Below are 20,386 nucleotides of genomic sequence, written 5' to 3' on the forward strand. Positions count from 1 at the left end.
TTGTCCACACTGTGGTGAACCATAGGCAAGTCCAAAGAGACAAAGGGAAGGTCAGTTTTTATTAGGTTTGGGGAGGAAATTGGGGAGGGTTGTTTTGAATAAAAGTTCATTAGAAAAGAACAAGAGTTCCAGGTTGTGGCAGTTTCTTGTTGGCTGCAAGTTGTGGTTAGTGCATTGTTACTGGGGTGGGGAGGGATCTTCCTTCCCTTAAAATCAGGAGAAGAAATTCCCATGTTGAAGAATGCCCTCCTTGTGCCAGAAGAAAAGTAACATTCTTATTATCATGGATAAGAAGTTGAGACCAAGACGATTCTACACTAACAGACCTTATTACAGCAATTCTTACCTCCCTCTTTCCTCCCGGCATCTTCATGAGAGCTCCCCCTTCAGGAGCTTTCTGATTCCATTTAAAATGAGGTTTTCCTGATCTGTTTTCATAGAAGAAAGGAAACCCAGTTGCATGTAGGAGGCTGAAACGTCTGTGTCACAATACTGCTTTTAAAAATATGTTGGGGGGCTTCCCTGGTGACGCAGTGGTTGAGAGTCCGCCTGCCGATGCAGGGGACACGGGTTCGTGCCCGAGTCTGGGAGGATCCCACATGCCGTGGAGCGGCTGGGCCCATGAGCCATGGCCGCTGAGCCTGTGCTCCGCAACGGGAGAGGCCACAACAGTGAGAGGCCCACGTACCGCAAAAAAAAAAAAAAAAAATATATATATATATATATATATATATATATATATGTATGTTGGGGTCTTCTGAAAAATATCAGATTTGGGGTTGTGGTCTCAAGTACCTCCTTATTCCAAATTCATAACAACAATAGACAAAATACAAATAGGAAAAATTTAACAAGTCTGGAAGTCATGGGGTGCCAATAAACATGGAAGATCAGAGATGGGAGTGAAACTAGGAAACTCCCCACTCAAAATAAGTCTGCCATCCAAAACTCTAAGTCACTGAGGAAACAGGCCATGGAAAGATGGTGACTCATCAGGAAATGAATGATCTCCAGACAGATTTTGTTTTTAATCCAGTTGTTTGAAAAGGGTTTTAAAATGAGTATACACTTAAAGACATAAATGAAAGAATGATAATGATTTTAAAAATAAATTTCCAAGCAAAAGAAACAAAGCAAAAACAGGTCAACAAAACAACAACAAAAAGAGCAGAACCCAGGAGAATTTGGGTCTTAATCATGTGGGAAAAAGAAAGCTCAAACTCACTCATCAGAATGCAAAAGGAAACTGTCCTGAGGTACAGTTTTTTAAAAGCTATTCAACTGGCAAAGATAAAAAGGTTGATAAAACACCATGTTGGTGAATAGAAGCAAATCTCATAAATTCCTAGTGGAAACTTAACTGGTAGAGTCTCCACAGAGGACAAAGGCAACATTTATCAAAATTACAAACACACAGAGACTTTGACCTAGCAGTTCTTCCTCTGGCTGTGCATTCTTGCAGATGTACTCATACACTCAGAATAACTTCAGCATGTGGTTATTTACTGAACACTGTTTTGAGTATAAAGATGGTCATCAGGGTAAACTGTTCAGTGCACATTCATACAATGAAATCCTAGGCAGACATGAAAGAATGAGGAAGATCATCTCAAAGTGGGTCAGAAAAACTTCCAAGATATATTTTTTCCTGGTATGAATTAATTTATTATACTTGGCAGATTTTAGAATACATTTTTAAAAGATTAAAGGCTCTTTGGAAATTTCATAAACCATTTACTGAGAGAGAAAAGGTACTACCCTAAAATCAAAGCTATTATTTACGTTTCTTCTTTTTCATCACCACCACCACTATCACGGTCACCAAGATATATTTTTACGTGAAAAAAGCAAGATGCAGAGCATGGTTCCTAGCAAGCTACCATTTACTTTCAACAAAGTGAAGAGATGAATAGACAGATAGATGGAGAGAGATAGATACACACACATAAATTTGTACATAAGTATATGTATTTTACATATATATTTGTACATGCATATCATATCTTTGAAAGAAAATAAAAGAAAATGGTCCCATGGATGCAAGGATGGTGGAGAACTGATAACTACAAGGCAGAAGTGGGTTAAATAAGGCAACACTTTGCCATGTATTGTTTTGTATCTTTTGGATTTGGGACCATTAAGTAAAAAATCAGGAATCTTGGGATTTCCTGGGATAGGTCTATACTTCACAGAGTTAAAAAGAAAATTAGTGGGACTTCCCTGGTGGTCCAGTGGTAAAGACTTTGCCTTCCAAGGCAGAGGGTGCAGGTTCGATCCCTGGTGCAGGAGCTAAGATCCCACGTGCCTCATGGCCAAAAAAACCCAAAAAACATTTTAAAAAGTAGCAATATTGTAGCAAATTCAATAAAGACTAAAAATAGTCCACATCAAAAAAATTAAACAAACAAAAAAGAAAATCAGTGAATTCTATACTAGCATTTACAAATTTACCCTGAAATCAGCATAGCAAAGACAGAAAAACCAAAAAAGAGAAAAGAAATCAAAAACAAATATGAAGGGACAGTTGAGCGCTATGGAGAATAAAACAATAAGAAGTCACAAATGTCAGCAGGTGGGCCACCATAAGAAAAGAGCCACGGAGGAGGAGCTTCAAGATGGCGGAAGAGGGCTTCCCTGGTGGCTCAGTGGCTGAGAGTCCGCCTGCCGGTGCAGGGGACACGGGTTCGTGCCCCGGTCCGGGAAGATCCCACATGCCGCGGAGCGGCTGGGCCCGTGAGCCATGGCCGCTGAGCCTGCGCGTCCGGAGCCTGTGCTCCGCAATGGGAGAGGCCACAACAGTGAGAGACCCGCGTACCGCAAAAACAAAACAAAACAAAACAAAACAAAAGATGGCGGCAGCACCGTCAAACAGGGGCACCCCCTGCGCGGGGCTGGGCCATTGTGATGCGTCACAGAAGGTGATGAAACAGAAGAGCCCGAGGCATCTCAGGGTTGGTTCATTCGGTTTCCTCGTCGAAGGACAACCACCTGAGAAGTAAGAAGACAAAACCCAAACCAACCCAAAGCGCGTTAAAGCAGCAAAGAGATAGCGGACGGTATTCCATCTACCAGCAATTTGTTCCTCTTGAGGAAAATGAGTGGAAGACCCAGGTCGAGGTGGGGTGCCAGGCTCTTCAGGGCTCCTTCTGAGGAGGCCAGCAGCGGCTCGAGCAGGAGCGCTGTGTTCGTCGAGCAGGAAATCCCTGACGGCAGCGGGTACGTACCTGCAGGGGGATTCCGTAAGATCCGGTGGTATACGTGTCATGTGTCCTGTGTGCTCTGTTCACCTGGAAAATAACCCTCCTTTATAGAGAAAGTCTCTGAAGATTTCTCTGAATCCCAGTACTTTCTGTGACCTGCTGTCTTCTTTCTATGGCAAGGTTTTTAGGTTAATTACAGCAAGCGGGGGACAAGGGTTATAAAAGAGAAGACATTCTTTTTTAATGTCACTTTGGCAGCAGTGTGAAATTGTGTGATTTTAACCTGCAGTGTCTCGGGTCATTCGTCAGTGGCCTCTTGCCCAGTCTCTGCCGTGTGCAGGGTCCAGCGCGGAGCTTTATGACTGTGGACACAGAGGGCATTTGTTACATCCTTGGGTGAGAATTGACTACACAGGCTGTGAGTGGGTACACATTTGGAGCTAATACCTGTCTCCTCTAGTTAGAGCACGTGAGGAGATAGCAGAAAAGCCCCAGCCACTTGGGTGGCCCAAAGACCCAAGACCCTTCACCTGCCCCCTTGGCACTGCCTGCTGGGAAAACAAAACAAAGAGTAATGAAGTAACCGTCCCCATGGTAACAGCTAAGGTTTAATCAAAAAGGTTAGTTAACCTTTGGTTAATGGGGTATGTGGTAAGTTTCATTAAGCCAGTCCCTCGGGAGGGGTCCATGACCTTTGAGTAACTCTCTTTAGACAGTGGATCCCCCAGGTGACCAGTGAGATTTCAGGGGGTATGGTGGTTTTCAGAATGCACGTCCTTCCGGGGAAGAAGGCTGGGAAGACCTTCTTCTCTGTTGCTCTCAGCACATTCTCACCACCCTGGATGGACAATAGACATGCTTGCTTTTTGTAGATGGATAAGCCACTTAAAGATTCTATATGGGGGGAATTAGGTGGCTCATTCTGTAGAGGAACAAAATTTGCCCCCCCCATAAAATCTGTCTTTTTGGCATGAGGGTTAATTTAGGCCAATTATTTTGAAGAAACAGAAGTCTCGGGTGGTTCTTTTTACCTCCCCCTTAGCTGCGTAAAGAACTGAGATAAAGGGACTGTCCCTGGAACAGAGCTATCAGCAGGGAGGGATGTCTGCAAAGAACTGGGGCACGGGGTGGGGACCGGCAGGGCCCAGACATCAGAGTCCACTCTGTGTCCCACTGTCTCTGCTTTTATGTACCAGACACTTGCTTTTCCATCCCCATGTGAACTGCCTTCCTCCCCTCTGAAGTCCCAACCCTGACCTCCTCTTCTGCCTTTAACTGAAGATGGTATTTGAGGTGAGGGTCTCAGCCATCTGGGTGAGCGACTCCGTTTTCCTGGCCTCCCTCACACGTACCTGTTATATAACTTGTGTTTGCCTAATCTGTCTCAGGTCCATTTAATTCTTAGACCAGCCAGAGGAGCCTAGGAGGGGAGAGGAAAGTGTTTTCCTCCAGGACAGTCCTGCGTCTATACTCCCCGCGGGGTTTGAGCTGCTTCCCGAGCTGTCAGGTTACAAGCCCAATGGTCAGTACAGCTCAAGAGCAGATCCCTGAGGGAGTAAATCTGTCCATTGGGTCGACTAGCTCAAACGAATTCAGGAAATTTCTTTCCTGTCTCCTTCGTATCATGTTAAACAGCAATGTTACTTTCTGTGGCCTGGGGTTTTAGGTTAATTACAGCAACTGGGGGACAAGGGTTATGAAAGAGAAGACATCCTCTTTTAAAGAATGCACTTCGGCAGCAGTGTGAAATTATGACAGTAAACTGTAGCCTCTCGGGTCATTCATTTGTCAGTGGTCTCTTGCCTGGCTTCTGTCGTGTGCAGGGTCCAGCACTATGAATTATGCAGCTTCCAGCCTTGAGGCCCCTTGCTCAGCCATTCTTCATTCGCCTGGAGCAGGGACTTCTGCCTTTCTGTTGATGGAAACTAACTCATAACAGGTCAAAACCCCAAACCCCAACTGCTCAAGGGACTTGCTGAAGCTCAGGCCCAGCAGTGTCATGGGGCGGGGCGGGCAGCGGGCCGTTATCGCCAGACTGCGGGCACACGTCTGTCTCCAAGGGTCCGAGGGACCCAGTCCCCATTTGCGTGGCCTGAGGAGGCTGAGGGCCGGCTGGGTGCTGGGCACCTGGCTCCCTCAGTGATGATGGCTGGGCAAGTCTGGGGACCTGGCCCTGAGGGCACTGCCAGCTGAGATTCCTCAGCGGGGCCTGGGCACTGGCAGGGAGACCCAGACTGTGTTCTGGATGAGCGCTCCCCGGCAGGGTGACCGGCCCGCACAGGGACCCTCGTCCCCTCAGCCATGGCCTGGACCTCGGAGGGTGAAAGTCGAGACTTGGGACCTGAACAAGTAAGATGTGGGCTGATGATGCCGCAAGGACGCATGGAGAAGGAATTTAATGCCGGTCTTTCTGTTTCTTGTCTACGACCTTTAATAGCATTACACCTTTAGATAAAAACTTGCAGGACGGAAGATAACATTGGTTTTGATGGAGGTTTACAGGAACATCATAACCTGATCTTCCCGGACAGCTGCGAGAACAAAGGCTCTGACACCAAGAAGCCTGCAGCAACCAACCACGCCCGTCCCTCACCTTTCCTATGAAAGGGCTTTGCTGAAAGGCTTCAGGGAGTTCGGGGGTTTTAAGGTGTGAGCCACCCGTCTCCTGATCAGCCCTGAAATAAAACTTTCTCTGCTCCACACTCCAACGTTTCTGTTTTGTCTGCCCTCACTGTGCATCGGGCACACAGACTTGCGTTCAGTAACAACAACCCGTTTCCTAAGTTGTGACCCAGTGCTTCTCCTGCTACATCAAGGTGCCATCTGTAATTAATGAGTGATTCATCTTTATGTAGTTTTTCGGACGTTTTAAATAGAAATTTCAGTCTGCCGCCTTAGAGTACTTTGTCCCAAAGCTCCTAGCCTTCTGTCTTAACGTGATTAGCTTATTTTAGCTATTTTCTTTTTTTTTTCTTTTTAAACAATCTTTAAAGTTGGATGTGAAAAGGTTATACCTGGGATCACATTGTAAAACTCTTTGGAAAAATCTACTGAGGCTGAATATGCACAGACCCTACCACCCAGCAGTTCCTCTCTTGGGAGTTCACCTAAATGAAATCCACACGGTGTGTTCATCAAAAGCCATGGACAAGAACGCTCACAGCAGCATCGTTTGTAAGACTGCAACGGTGGTGTGCATCACGGCCCCTAATGCCCACCAGCATTAGGATGGTACCCGTGTGTGTACTCACACAGTGGGGTACTCTGCAGTGATAAGAATGAAGGGTCTCCAGCCACGCAGCGTGAGGCTGTGGGTGGCTTGCAGACATTCAGAGGAGCAGCCACACATATGTTCCTGAAGGTCCACTGAGCTGTGTGATGGTTTGCACTCTTTTCTGTATGTATGTTGTACTTCATTAAAAAGTGGGAAAAAAGGTTAGGATTGCTTTCAAGAATTTTACCAGATAGTTGCTCATTGTCGTAGTTCCCTAGCTTAATACCAAATTTCCACAAAATCAGACTCTGACTTTTCTTTTTTCTCTTTGGCTCATGCTACATTGCAGACCTCTAGGATAACCTCCTTTGTTTTCTTCTTTATAAGCATTTATAGGCATAAAAACATGCAACAGCATGACAGTAATGTGTGAAAGAGAGGGGTATGTATGTATGTGTGAATATGTATATACACCAGCCTGAATACTGTTTTCCCTCAATTTCACAGATAGTGGATTAGGAATTAAATTAACTCACATACTCAGCCTAGTCATGTTTCTTGACTTGGCTGTAGAGGTTAAAGTTCAAATTAAAGGTTAAGGGTGATGTGTTGTTAAATTCTTTTTGCTGTTATTTTTCTTCTTTTTAGGTTAACTCGACCACGGAAGCCTGTCACGAGTATGGTGTTTATACTGACTTTTCTTCTTCTAGGTGAGTCTTCCTAAATAATGATCCTTGAAGTCATTTCACAGGATGTGTGTGGTGAGAGACATCACAGTGGAATGAGTCACATTTGTAATAAATTCCACAGGAGCCTGGAAGTGACTGCACGCTCTTGAACCATTTTTTTTTTGTCTTTTATTTCTGATTGTAAAAGTAATATGGGCATCTTTGTGAAAACTTAGCAAGTACTTTATTTCTCTTAGAATCACAGTTTAAAATGAAAGAAGTTGCTTTGAAGTTAAGAATCCTTTATATTTTTATTGAGAACACATACAATTGACCTTTTCTAAATCTGGGTGACTCATCTTATGGGATTTTGACAACCAAAAACTCTGGCTTATCATGGGATTCTTGAAGAAATGATGGAACATGCCGTTTGCAGTTTTCTGACTGTAAATATCACCCATCACAAACCCTAGCACACCAGAAAACGGCTCTGTGGTATGCGGACAACCTGAAGGGTAGGCTGCCCATGAAAGAGGTACACGCAGTTTCACCACGAAATGCTGTTTTACATGGCAGTGGGGGCTATTTCGTTGGGACTGCATGCAGATACATGGACCGAGGGCTCTCTGAAGCCTGCACCAGACTTCCTTTAGCTGCATCTTAGTGCCCTGAGCACCCACCCCATCTCAGCAGACCTCTAGACTCTGCCTTGAATGTTCCAGTTCCTACCGAGAACTGCACGCTGCCTGGCTCTGCTGCTTCCAGCTGTCTGGTCTTCATCTCTGCTGATTGCAGACTGTGAACCTCAGGAGGCCGCACCCGCCCCCCCGACCCCTCGCTGCTGCCCGCCCCTGACTTGTGGACCCTTTGTGATGAGATTTCCCACAGCTCTACCCTAGCGCCGTGTACAGTGATCCACGCCTGCTCTTCTTAGGCTCCACCTCCCTGCCTGTGTCAGGAACACACCACGTGAACCGTAGAATTATTTGTGCTCAGGATTTTCCTTGTTTTGGAAATGAATACCCTATATTCCTTTGACGTCTTTTAAGTTACAACTTCACAGTGCATGCAAACTTCTTCTTTGTCTTTCCCCACTGTAAGCTTGCCCACTTGCCCACAAAGGGGCCAAATCCATTTTAGACACCACTGATGTGTTAATGATTTCAGTGGAATTAAACTGGACTCAGATCCTTTTTTTAAAAATTTATTTTCGGCTGCATTGGGTCTTCGTTGCTGTGCGCGGGCTTTCTCTACTTGCGGCAAGCTGGGGCTACTCTTTGTTGCGGCGTGCAGGCTTCTCATTGCGGTGGCTTCTCTTGTTGTGGAGCACAGGCTCTAGAGTGCAGACTCAGTAGTTGTGGCACACGGGCTCAGTAGTTGTGGTTCGTGGACTCTAGAGTGTAGGCTTAGTAGCTGTGGCACACAGGCTGAGGTGCTCCACGGCATGTGGGATCTTCCCGGACCAGGGCTGGAACCCGTGTCCCCTGCATTGGCAGGCAGATTCTTAACCACTGCACCACTAGGGAAGCCCCTCAGATCCTTTTTTTTTTTTTTTTTTTTTTTTTTGCGGTACGCGGGCCTCTCACTGTTGTGGCCTCTCCCGTTGTGGAGCACAGGCTCCGGACGCGCAGGCTCAGCGGCCATGGCTCACGGGCCCAGCCACTCCGCGGCATGTGGGATCCTCCTGGACCGGGGCACGAACCCATGTTCCCTGCATCGGCAGGCGGACTCGCAACCACTGCGCCACCGGGGAAGCCCCCTCAGATCCTTTTTTTATCTACTTGGGTGAAATGAACATAATATAAAATTAACCATTTAGACGCGAACAATTTAGTGGCATTGAGTGCATTTGCAATGTTGTACAACTACCACTTCTAATTCCAAAACATTTTCATCAACCGCAAAAGAAACCTCACACCCATTAGTCAGTCACTCCCCTATCCCCTGGCAACCCCCAATCTGCTTTCTGTTTCTAAGGATTGACATGTTCTGAATGTGTCATATAAACGGAATCATACAATGTATGACCATTTTTGTCTGCCTTCTTTCACTAAGCATCATGTTTTTTGAGGCTCATCCATGTTGTAGACGAATAAGTGCTTCATTCCTTTTTGTGGATGAATAATATTCCATTGTATCAATAGACCACAACTTGTTTATCCATTCAACTATGTATGGGCATCCACTGCTTCCACCTTTGGCTGTTGTGAATAGTGCTGCTGTGAACATGTGTGTACGTGTACTTGTTTGAATATGGTAAGTCCCTTACATACGAACCTTCACGTTGTGAACTTTCAAAGATTCGAACGTACGTTCACATGTCCAGTCACATAACTTAGTTCACATGTCTGGTGTACATTATCACGTGCACTGCATCCTCTACAAGTGGTTGTGCTTTTGTGTACTTTACAGTACTGTATAGAGTACAGTAGTACAGTATCTTTATTTCTTGCCTGTTCACTTGATGCCAGCCCCTGTATGCCAGCTTGTACTGTACTACTGTACTTTTCAAGGTACTGTGCTGTAGAATTTAAAATGTTTTCTTTATTTTTTGTGTTTGTTTTTTATGTATTATTTGTGTGAAAAGTATTATAAGTATTTGGACTTACGAACAAATTGGACTTATGAACTGGCTCTCAGAACAGAACTCGTTCACATGTAGTGGACTTACTGTACCTGTTTTCAGTTCTTTGTGTTATATTCCTACTAGTAAATTGCTAGCGAGGAATTGCCAAACTCTTTTCCAGAGAAGCTGCACCATTTCACTTTCCCACCAGCAATGTATGATGGTCCCAGCTTCCACACATCCTCACCAACGCTTGTTACTCTCCGTTTTGTAGGATTGTAGCCATCCTGGTGGATGTGACGTGCCGTCTCATTGTGGCTTTGATTTGCATTTCCCTAATGATTGATACTGACTAATAGTGAACCACTTTTTATGTGCTTGTTTGACATTTATATATCTTCCTTGGAGAAAGTCTCTTCTAGTCCTTTGCCCATTTGATTGGGTTTTTGTCTTTTTGTGGTTGACTTGTAAGAGTCCTTTATGTTAATATATTCTGGATATTACACCCTTCTCAGATATATAATTTGCAGATATTTTCTTTCATTCAGTAGGTTGCCCTTTCACTTTTTGAGGAATGTCCTTTGATGCACAAAATGTTTTAATTTTAATGGTGTCATATCTAAGAACCCATTACTAAATTTTAGGTCGTGACAATTTACTTCTATGTCTTTTCTGAGAGTTGTATGATTTTCGCTCTTATATTTAGCTCACTGATCCATTTTGAGTTAATTTTTGTATATAGCCTGAGGTAGGGATCCAACTTCATTTTTTTAGCAAGTGGACATCCAGTTGTCTCAGCATCATTTGTTGAAAAGACTATTTTCCCCATTGAATGGTCTTGTCACCCTTGTCAAAAAATTCAATCAGCCATAGAGGTATGGGCTTATTTCTGGATTTGCAATTCTATCCCATTGGTCTATATGTCTATCTTTATGCCTGGACCACATTGTTGGAATTTGACAGGGATTGCTTGAAATCTATAGACAGTTTCAGGTAGTATTGTCATCTTAACAATAGTAAACATCCTGATCTATTTAGATCTTTAAAAAATACCTTTCAGCATTGGTTTATAGTTTTCAGTTTGGATTGTAAAATGCATCTCCTGTAGGCAACATAGAGTTGGATCATGTTTCTTTAATCCATTCTGGCAATCTTTATTTTGATTGGAGAGTTTAATCCATTTACATGTAAAGTAATTACTGATAAGAAAATAATTCCGCCATTTTCCTTATTGTTTTCTCTGTCTTATACCTTGTTTGGTCCTCATTTTATTCATTATTGCCTTTTGTGTTGAATTGTTTTTTGGGTTTTTTTTCTTGGCTGTGCCACACAGCATGTGGGATCTTTGTTCCCTGATCAGGGATCGAACCTGTGCCCCATGCAATGGAAGCACAGAGTCTTAACCACTGGACCACCAGGGAGGTCCCTGTAGTGTACTGTTTTGATGTCTTCTCATTTTGTGTATATTGTTTAGAAGTTTTCTTGGTGACTACCACGGAGATTACAACTAATGCTCTGAAGTCATACAATACAGCTTGAATTGGTACCAACTTAACGTCAACAGCATGTAAGTTCTCTGCTCCTGTACAGCTCTGTCCCTCCCTCCGTTACGCTGCTGTTGTCAAAAATTACACTGTTATATGTTGTGTATCCATTAACGTAGAGCTATAGTTATTTTGATGCATTTGTCTTTTCAATCATGCAGAAATAAAAAGTTATAAAGCAAAAATACAATAACACTGGCTTTTATATTTACTTATTAAAACTTATAGTTACCTTTACTGGAGATATTGATTTTCCCCAGATGACATTGACTCTCTAGTGCCCTTTCACTTCAGCCTGAAGGAGTCCCTTTAGCATTTACTGTAGGGCAGGTATTCTGGCAATAATTTCTTCAGTTTTTGTTTTCTGGGAATGTCTTAATTTCCTCTTCATTTTGAAAGATAATGTGGGTGGATATAGAATTCTTGGTTGGCATGTTTGGCTTTTTTTTCCTTTCAGCATGTTAAATATGTCATGCCACCACCTTCTGGCTTCCATAGTTTCTGATAATATTCAGAGATCTGATAAAATTCTTATTAAGGATTCCTTGTACATGACAAGTAGTATTTCTCTTGCTGTTTTCAAGATTCTGTGTCTTTGGACTTGGGGACACAGTGGGGAAGGGGAAGCTGGGATGAAGTGAGAGAGTAGCAATGACATATATACACTACCAAGGGTGGGAGGGAGGCTCAAGAGGGAGGGGATATGGGGATATATGTATCCATATAGCTGATTTACTTTGTTGTACAGTAGAAACTAACACAACATTATAAAGCAATTATACTCCAATGAAGATGTAAAAAAAAAAAAGATTCTCTGTCTTTGGCTTTTTTTTTTTTTTTTTTTTTTTTTTTCTTTTTGCGGTATGCAGGCCTCTCACTGTTGTGGCCTCTCCCGTTGCGGAGCACAGGCTCCGGATGCGCAGGCCCAGCGGCCATGGCTCACGGGCCCAGCCGCTCCGCAGCATATGGGATCCTCCCAGACCGGGGCACGAACCCGTATCCCCTGCATCGGCAGGCGGACTCTCAACCACTGCGCCACCAGGGAGGCCCTGTCTTTGGCTTTTGACTGACTGATTATAGTGTGTCTTAGTATAGGTCTCCTTAAGTTTATCCTCGTTAGAGTTTGTTGAGCTTCTTGGATGTGTAGATTTATGCTTTTCATCAAATTGGGAAGTTTTCAGCTATTATTTCTTCAAATATTCTTTCTGCCCTTTGCTCTGTCTTCTTCTGGGACTCCCATAAGTGTACATTGATAAGTTTGATGCTGTTCTGCAGGTCTCTCAAACCCTGTGTACTTTCTTTATTCTTTCTCCTCCTCATCATCATACTTGATCATTTCAATTGTTCTATCTCTGAATTCATTGATTCTCTCTTTTGCCTACTCTCATCTGCTGTTGAGCCCTTTTAGTGAATTTTTTAATTTCAGTTATTGTACTTTTTGGCTCCAGAATTTGTATTTGGTTCCTTTTATAATTTTTCTATTGATATTCTCATTTTATTCATACTTCATTTCTTTGGTTTTCTTTAGTTCTTTGTCCATGGTTTCCTTTAGTTTTTGAGCATATTTAAGACTGATGGTTTATAAAGTTTTTGTCTAGTTAGTCCAATGTTTGGGCTTCCTCAGAGATGTCATGGCTAGTTTATGTCTTGAAATCTTTCAACAGACATTGCAGCCTCCCAGAAAACTGTTCTAGCCCAAGGGAGTGGGTAGAAACAAAGGTCAGCCTCTGCACCAGCTAATCAGGGGAACATTAGGCAGGTCAAAACTCAGAGTCACACTAGTTGAAGAACAATGTCTGTATTAGACCCCTGGCACAACATCTGCACCAGAAACATTGGCTGCCATCCGCACAGCCACTGCCACCATTCTGGGGAGTGGGAGATGTTAGGGGAAGTGAGCAATAATGCTGCACTGCTCTCTTTCCAAAACTAATCTGATCTTTTCTTCAGTCCTCTGGTTGCTGTAAGTTTGAGATTAGATTTCAGAATTCCAATAAAGTTGGTCCTGTTAGTCTTTGCAAGCTTATGATTGTTTCAATGGAGGAACAATTTTTTGAGCCCCTTATGCTGCCATTGAAAATTATTGTCACCCAAGAATCTGATATAGCTTCCCTGCTTAGAGGAATTTCTATTAATATATGTTGTCCACAAAAATGCAATTAACAATCAGGTTAAGAAGAAAAAAAGAGGAATTTTATTCAAGCCAAACTGAGGATTATATCTCAGGAGACAGACTCTCAGTAGTTCTGAGGACTGTTCCACCTGTTAGAAGTCGAAGGCACATATACATTTTTGAGACAAAAGCTCATACGTCAAAATGACATGCTGATATTTATATAAAGTTCACTCCTGTCTTTGAGGAGCTCTGGTTAATGTGTAATGCAGATGTACACTGCCTATTAGGGAGGAAGGGAGGAGGCCCAAATGGACACAGAGAAAGAACTTTGATTTTTTTTGTACTGCCTGAAAATATAAATTTTGTTTCATCAATGTAAAATATCTTATAACTGTTTCCAGATAAACTATTTAATCAGAGTCAATATTTTCCTTAACAGGATTTAGAAATCACATGAGGCTTAAAGAAAATGAGTTTCTTCACAAATCCAGACAATTTTATGCTGTAATTGCAGAATATGGTTCACAGCTTTACAATTACCAGGTGATGTTTTGTTAAATCACTTTGTATGTCACTCATTTAAAATCTAATACACTAGATTTGTGATTCATTACCCTTTCCTTCTTCCCTGTTTCTCCCTTTTGCAATGGGAATGTCTATCCTATGCTGCTATGTTTGAAAGCAGATAATGTGTTTGATTTCACAGCTTCATAGCTAGAGGGGAGTTTGCTTCAGGATGAATGGTACCTGGGGTCTCATCCATATCTGAATTGGATGATATTTAGTTGAGGCTTTGGACTTTAGACTTTAAAGTTGATGCTGGAATGAACAAAAACTTTTGAGCTGTTGGGATAAAATGGATGTATTTTGCATGCAAGAAGGGCATTAATTTGGGGGGCCAGGGTTAGAATGTCATAGGCTGAATATTTATGACCCCCCCAAATTAATATGTTGAAACCTAACCCCAAGTATTAGGAGGTGGGGCCTTTGAGAAGTGATTAAGTCATGAGGGTGGAACCCCCATGATTGGGATTAGTGCCCATTATAAAAAAGATAGCCCAGGGACTTCCCTGGCAGTCCAGTGGTTAAGACTCCACAGTTCCACTGCAGGGTGTGTGGGTTTGATCCCTGGTCGGGAAACTAAGATCCTGCATGTCACATGGTGTGGCCAAAAAATAAAAATAAAAAATAAAAAAGATACCCCAGAGGGCTCCCTGCCCTCTCTCTGCCATGTGAGGACACAGTGAGGAGACACTGTCTATGAACCAGGAAGTGGTTCTCACCAGATACCAAATCTTCTGGTGCCTTGATCTTGAACTTCTGTCTCCACAACTGTGAGAAATAAACTGTTATTTATAAGCCAACCAGTCTCTGGTATTCTGGAGCAGCCTGAACAAACTAAGCCAGCACCTCAAGGGAAGCTTCAGCCCATGGAAAATGGCAACGAACACTTCAGTTAACCACTGCCTGGAGCTGTGGACAGGATGGCCTCCCATCTGTCCTGAAGCTAGTTAGAGCAAAAGGGACTTAGCTTGAGACCAGACACTGGTGTCCTCTCTCTGGTGCACCCCAGCACTCCAGATGTTACCTTGTCTATCCTATGCTTTGGCCTCTGAAGATGAGAGAAGGGAGGAAGGACAGGAGCTTTGGTCAAGTCAACCACTGCTCCACAGGAAGAAACGACAGACCAATGAACTCCATCCAGTCAGTGATCTTGGACCTGCCTTAGTGCCCTCTTCCCTGGAAGTTATAAGGTTTAAAATTAGATAACTTGTGACCGTTTTGTTATTAAAAAAAAAAAAAGGACTGGCCACGTGAGGCATTTGTGAACACTTGTGTCCAATTTGTCACAGCTCGAAGTATTGGAGCCACATTCTAAGGCGTAAAGCTTTGGGTCTCAGTCGACATTACCTGTAAACACAAAACAGTGCTCACCTAGGCAGCGTACATACAAAAAGTGGAACAGTACAGAGAAGATCAGCACGGCCCCTGAGCAAGGATGACTAGCAGATTCATGAAGGCTTCCATATTTTTAAGAGTAAAATAGTTAACAATGGCAAACAAGGCTGTGGCCCTGCCCACAGCTGTTTCTCTGCCTCTTCTACTCAGCCCTGTCATTTCTCAGGAGGCTGTTGATTCCACACCTGTCCAGTTGACTGCAGATGCCAACTCGTCCTCCTTCAGTGGGCATGTTTTGGGTCAGGCAGCAGGTATTTCATCAGGAGCTTTGTTGGAGATGCTGTGCAGTCCTACTGAAGGCTCTGGACATCTGTCCTAACGTTCCATGGGGCTCTGTACACCTTCCCAGAAGGAAGCTCCAGAAAGGTTCTTAGGAGCCCCAGCACTATTCTTATCACAGGATCCTCGTGGAAAGGATGGATCACCAGCTGTACCCAGAGCAGCCTCTGCTGCATCTTTGAGGTTTTCTTTTTTCCCTGTGGATGGCAACCCATCTTTCACGTGTTATCTTCCTTTCCCAGTCCTTCTTTTCTCTTCACTTTCATTTCCTCACTTTTTTTTGGTCTGATGGCTTTTTTTAAATTTTATTACTTTATTTATTTTTAGCTGTGTTGGGTCTTTGTTGCTGTGCACGGGCCCTCTCTAATTGCAGCAAGTGGGGGCTACTCTTCGTTCCAGTGTGCAGGCTTCTCATTGTGTTCACTTCTCTTGTTGTGGAGCATGGGCTCTAGAGCGCAGGCTCAGTAGTTGTGGCACACGGGCTTAGTAGTTATGGCTCATGGGCTCTAGAGTGTAGGCTCAGTAGCTGTGGCACACAGGCTTAGTTGCTCCGCGGCATGTGGGATCTTTCCGGACCAAGGCTGGAGCCCGTGTCCCCTGCATTGGCAGGCAGATTCTTAACCACTGTGCCACCAGGGAAGCCCTGGTCTGATGGCTTTTTATACTATATTTGCTCCTGTAGTGGAAGCCACCTAAAATCCTTTTGGAAATGAGGCAAATAAAAATGCTTTTAAACATCTGGAAAATGTTAGCTTTCAAAGAACTCTCAAATTCATTTATCAGCAAATTAATGAAGGCATATTTTCTGTACGTTCTTTTAAGGTTAGAACAGAAAAAAAGTAACAGAAGTGCAAAACACTGCCCCTACTGACAGGAAACCTATTCAAACAGAAACTGAAAAACTAGAAAGAAGAATTTCTCCCTACCAAAAATAAGCTCCCACGTCCACATCCCCATCAAAAGAAAAATGTTGAGGAGAACCTATAAGAAATTAAATTGCCCACTAATGAGAACCTACCGTTTAGCACAGGGAACTCTACTCAGTGCTCTGTGGTGACCTAAATGGGAAGGAAATCCAAAAGAGAGGGGATATATGTATATGTATAATTTGATTCACTTTACTGCACAGCAGAAACTAACACAACATTGTAAAACAACAATACTCCAATAAAAATTTTTTTTAATTAAATTGCTCAGCAGAAAAACAAAAGCAAGGTAATTGTTTACTGTGTGGCATGCTGTGTTCCATTCCACTCCATTGTCACACAACAGTGTGGATGAGATGTCCCTCCTGCCTTGCACCATTTTGGCAGAGCAAACTGATGGGAAGTCAGAGTCTTTGAAACAAAAAAGCAAACTCGTCCGCTGAGAAGGATGGGACATTATTTCCCAGATAACTCATGGATGGTCGCTGCAGTGGGTTGAAAGTGACCCCCAAGAAGCTATTTCATGGCCTGACCCCCAGAACCTGTGCATGGAACCTTTATTTGGAAAAAGAGTCTCTGCAGATGTAATTAGGGCTCCTGAGATGAAGTCATCCTGGAGTTCCCAGATGGGCCCTAAACCCATTGACACGTGTCACACAGATAAGATAAGACACACACAGAGGAGAAGCACCTAGAGGAGAAGGGCGTGTGGGGACCGTGCAGCCACAGCGAGCCTGGGAGCCTCCAGAAGGTGCAAGAAGCAAGAAATGGAATCTCTCTTGAGCCTCAGAGGAAAGTGCGGTCCTGCTGACACCCTGATCTCGGACTTCTGGCCTCCAGGGCTGTAAGAGAATCCACTTCTGTCATTTTAAACTGCTGGGTTTGCAGCCATTGGTGGGGGAGCCTAGAACCCACGAGGTACATGGAGCTTTGCACACAGAGGAGCTGGCGGAAGGAAGCTGGGCGAGCAGGGGCTGCAGCCTGGGAGCAGGCCCTCTGTCTGCCGTCCCGTGTGGACCTCCTCTGCCACGCCCTATGTGCATCCTAAACAGCAGCAACGTCGTCAGCCTGGCTGGGCACCCCCTGTTCAAACATGACCTGGTCCTGTTGAGACACCCTGCTGGCATTAGGTAAAGGCCTGCAATTTGTTTAATGGCATGCTAATGGAATCCAGCCATTGGCTTCCTTACAGAGAAAGGGGGTGCCTGTCACTGTTTACAGGAACAAACCTCAGGTCTGGATGCTTCCGCATCTCCTCTAAAAATAACTATTTGCAGGAAGATGCAGGTGTCTTAGAGGCTCTGGGTCCCACTTGCCACACATCTCTATCGAGGGTGGCAGTGTGATTTCCTTCCCCTTTACAAATAGGAAAAATAACTCCACCTGAGTAGGCAGGATTTGGAATGATTTTGTTTTGTTTGTTTTGTTTTTTTCAGGCCAGGCTTCGAATGCCAAAAGAGCAACTGGAACTTTTAAAGTGAGTGAGATGTTCTCGTGTGTGTAACTTTCTGGTGTGGGTCCAAACACTGAAATGCTTTTGTAAAATTATAAAACTAATTTCTACTTCTGAGGATCATTCTTTGAGGAAATATACACTGAGAGGTGCTTTCAATATTATTTATTATTTTTTTAAAAAAGGAAACAACCAAGATGAGAAAAACAGGTCAAAGGTTAATCATGTGGAATGGAGGATTATGGAGCCATTAAAATAATTCTAAAACATATTCACTGATCTGGGAAGTGCAGTGGGACACAAAATTATTTTGTAACAATGTTTCTGCATGGAATAAAAACTGTTACAAGCACACCAAAATTTAACAGTTTTTATTTCTTCAAAATTTTATACTGTTTCACAAATTGGGAGAAAATACTAGATAAGTGGTGCTTCCATTTTTTCAGCATAAAGAAATACCCATTGGCTTGACATTTTCTTATTCTTTCTAATAACTTTCAAACTGTACAAGTAGAAGAGCCCATACTTGGAAAGTAAAATCTTGCACCCTGGAGCTGGTGAAAGGCAGCTGCCCCCCACCTCCACCCCTGGCTGGATCCTCCAGCTCCCCGCTCGCCCGCCCGAGGCTCGTCCCCAGAGCCTCAGGGCTTGGTTGGGAATCTCCAGCTCCGTACCCCACTCAAAATACAAGGTGTTCCCCATCCTAAGGAGGTGAGAGGGGGCTTTAAGATCCACACTGTGAGATCACCCAGCTCAGGTCAGGGTGGCTGCACTCCCCAAGGGAGGGATGGGACATGCCTACACAGAGCACACCCCAAGCCCTGGGATGCCCTCAGGACAGCTTCCCTGAAAGTCTTTGCTTTTCACATGTAGTGAAGGGCAATTCTTTAGACGAAGGGGCGTCTCCTGAGCACCCCTTACTTGGGGTTTCTCTCTTCTGCAACGTAAAGCACCTCTTCGTTTTGCTGGCCCTGAAGCCCAGCCCTGGGAGGCGGCAGAGAGCCCACCGCTTCCTCCTTTCACAGTGAGGGTCTCCATTCACAGGAAGGAAAGCCAGACTTTGGAAAACAACTTCCGTGAAATTCTATTTTTAATTGAAGAAATAGATGTTCTGAAGGCCTTACTTAGAGATATATGGGATGGTCAGCACAGTTACAGCTGGACTGCAGACAGAGACCCCGCTGAAGGCTGGGACCACACTGAAGCTGTGGACGAGGTGATGTGGGCATTGGCAGGGAGGCGGGGCTCGTCCAACCTTCAGTTGTCACATCCACGGCTTACGTGAGTGGGGAATGGGGCGACAGCTGGGGTGTGGTCTGTGTCCTCTTGAAAATTCTTCCCCGGCAGTAGCTTACATTCACTAAAGCTTGCCCCTGGAAACACACTTTTTCATAATTGCTGTGTCACAGGGAAGATTTTGTATTGCAAGAAAACTGACTTCCCACCCAAATAAGTAACTGATTCTGCCTTATTTTGCAGTTAAAAAAACAAAAGAAGACAAACAAAAGCTCATTCAAAAATGACAGTCTCTGAAAGTCCATACACAAATACTTAAATAGTAAAATATTTTTATTCAGGGACCTAAAGCTCGTGTATTTGACCTACTTAGCACCAGGTCGGGCAACATTATGATGAAGACCAATGAGCTTGGTTTTGCCTCTTCTCCCCCCTTATTAGCACTAGCTTCTTTCCTTTCCTTAGGTTGTGCTTTTTGAAAGGCACAGAAAGCTGGCACTGACCACCACGGCCTCCAGGCCCCCAATGCCACGGCCCCGGGACAAAGTGCTTCCTCAGTTAGAACACAGACTGTTACGTTCTCTCAGGACACTTGCTTTTTTAGACTCAGAACATCCTCAAGAACCCAATATTAATTCAAATGATGAATAATTTCTAACACAAGCAATCATGTACTCTGTGTAAACTGCCTTGATCCCCAAATACCTACAGGGAGTTCCCTGGCGGTCCAGTGGTTAGGAATCTGCACTTCCACTGCAGGGGGCACAGGTTCGATCCTGGGTTGGGGGACTAAGATCCCACAAGCTGAAAAAATATATATATATATATATATATATATACACATTTAACCAAATATTTACAGAACATTCAAGTCTTTATTACTAAGCAAAGACACCCGGCAGGTCACACGCATCCTCATTTGACTGCCCCACTGTGACAGCGTGCTAGAGTGGTTGTCAGGCCTTCAGAAGGGGCTTGAGTCCAGCCTTGCTCTGTAGCCTTGGTGAACGGCCGAACATCGCAGGTTGGATAACTCAGCTGCCTGAGAAACACCGAGCCCACTGACCTGGGAAGGTGATATTAAGAATCTGTATGCGGGGCCGGGTTCTATCTGCAGCTTGGTCAATGTTCAGTGTTGTTATCATTTTGCAGATTAGGAAATTTGGGTCCAAATCAACAAAGTAAATTGTCAAAACTCAAGCAGCTGACAGAGATTGTTAACAGG

At 44.0% G+C, this 20,386-nt stretch overlaps 1 protein-coding gene and 1 non-coding gene across 2 annotated transcripts in view; both read left to right on the plus strand.

Moving 5' to 3' along the window:
* The first annotated feature begins 3,094 nt into the window (after positions 1–3,094).
* The window catches only part of SUN3 (Sad1 and UNC84 domain containing 3), a 38,364-nt gene continuing 21,072 nt past the window's right edge, over positions 3,095–20,386 (plus strand). Inside the window, exons 1-5 of the mRNA XM_060108565.1 lie at positions 3,095–3,216; positions 7,063–7,124; positions 13,748–13,851; positions 17,909–17,949; positions 18,970–19,141. Of these exons, the coding sequence (XP_059964548.1) occupies positions 3,095–3,216; positions 7,063–7,124; positions 13,748–13,851; positions 17,909–17,949; positions 18,970–19,141 (501 nt within the window). The remainder of the gene's footprint in view (positions 3,217–7,062; positions 7,125–13,747; positions 13,852–17,908; positions 17,950–18,969; positions 19,142–20,386) is intronic.
* Positions 15,236–15,342, plus strand: LOC132496545 (U6 spliceosomal RNA). The gene has a single exon (XR_009533445.1). It is a non-coding gene; the product is annotated as a U6 spliceosomal RNA (small nuclear RNA).

Source organism: Mesoplodon densirostris, chromosome 9, assembly GCF_025265405.1.
Source record: "Mesoplodon densirostris isolate mMesDen1 chromosome 9, mMesDen1 primary haplotype, whole genome shotgun sequence".
NCBI lineage: Eukaryota > Metazoa > Chordata > Mammalia > Artiodactyla > Ziphiidae > Mesoplodon > Mesoplodon densirostris.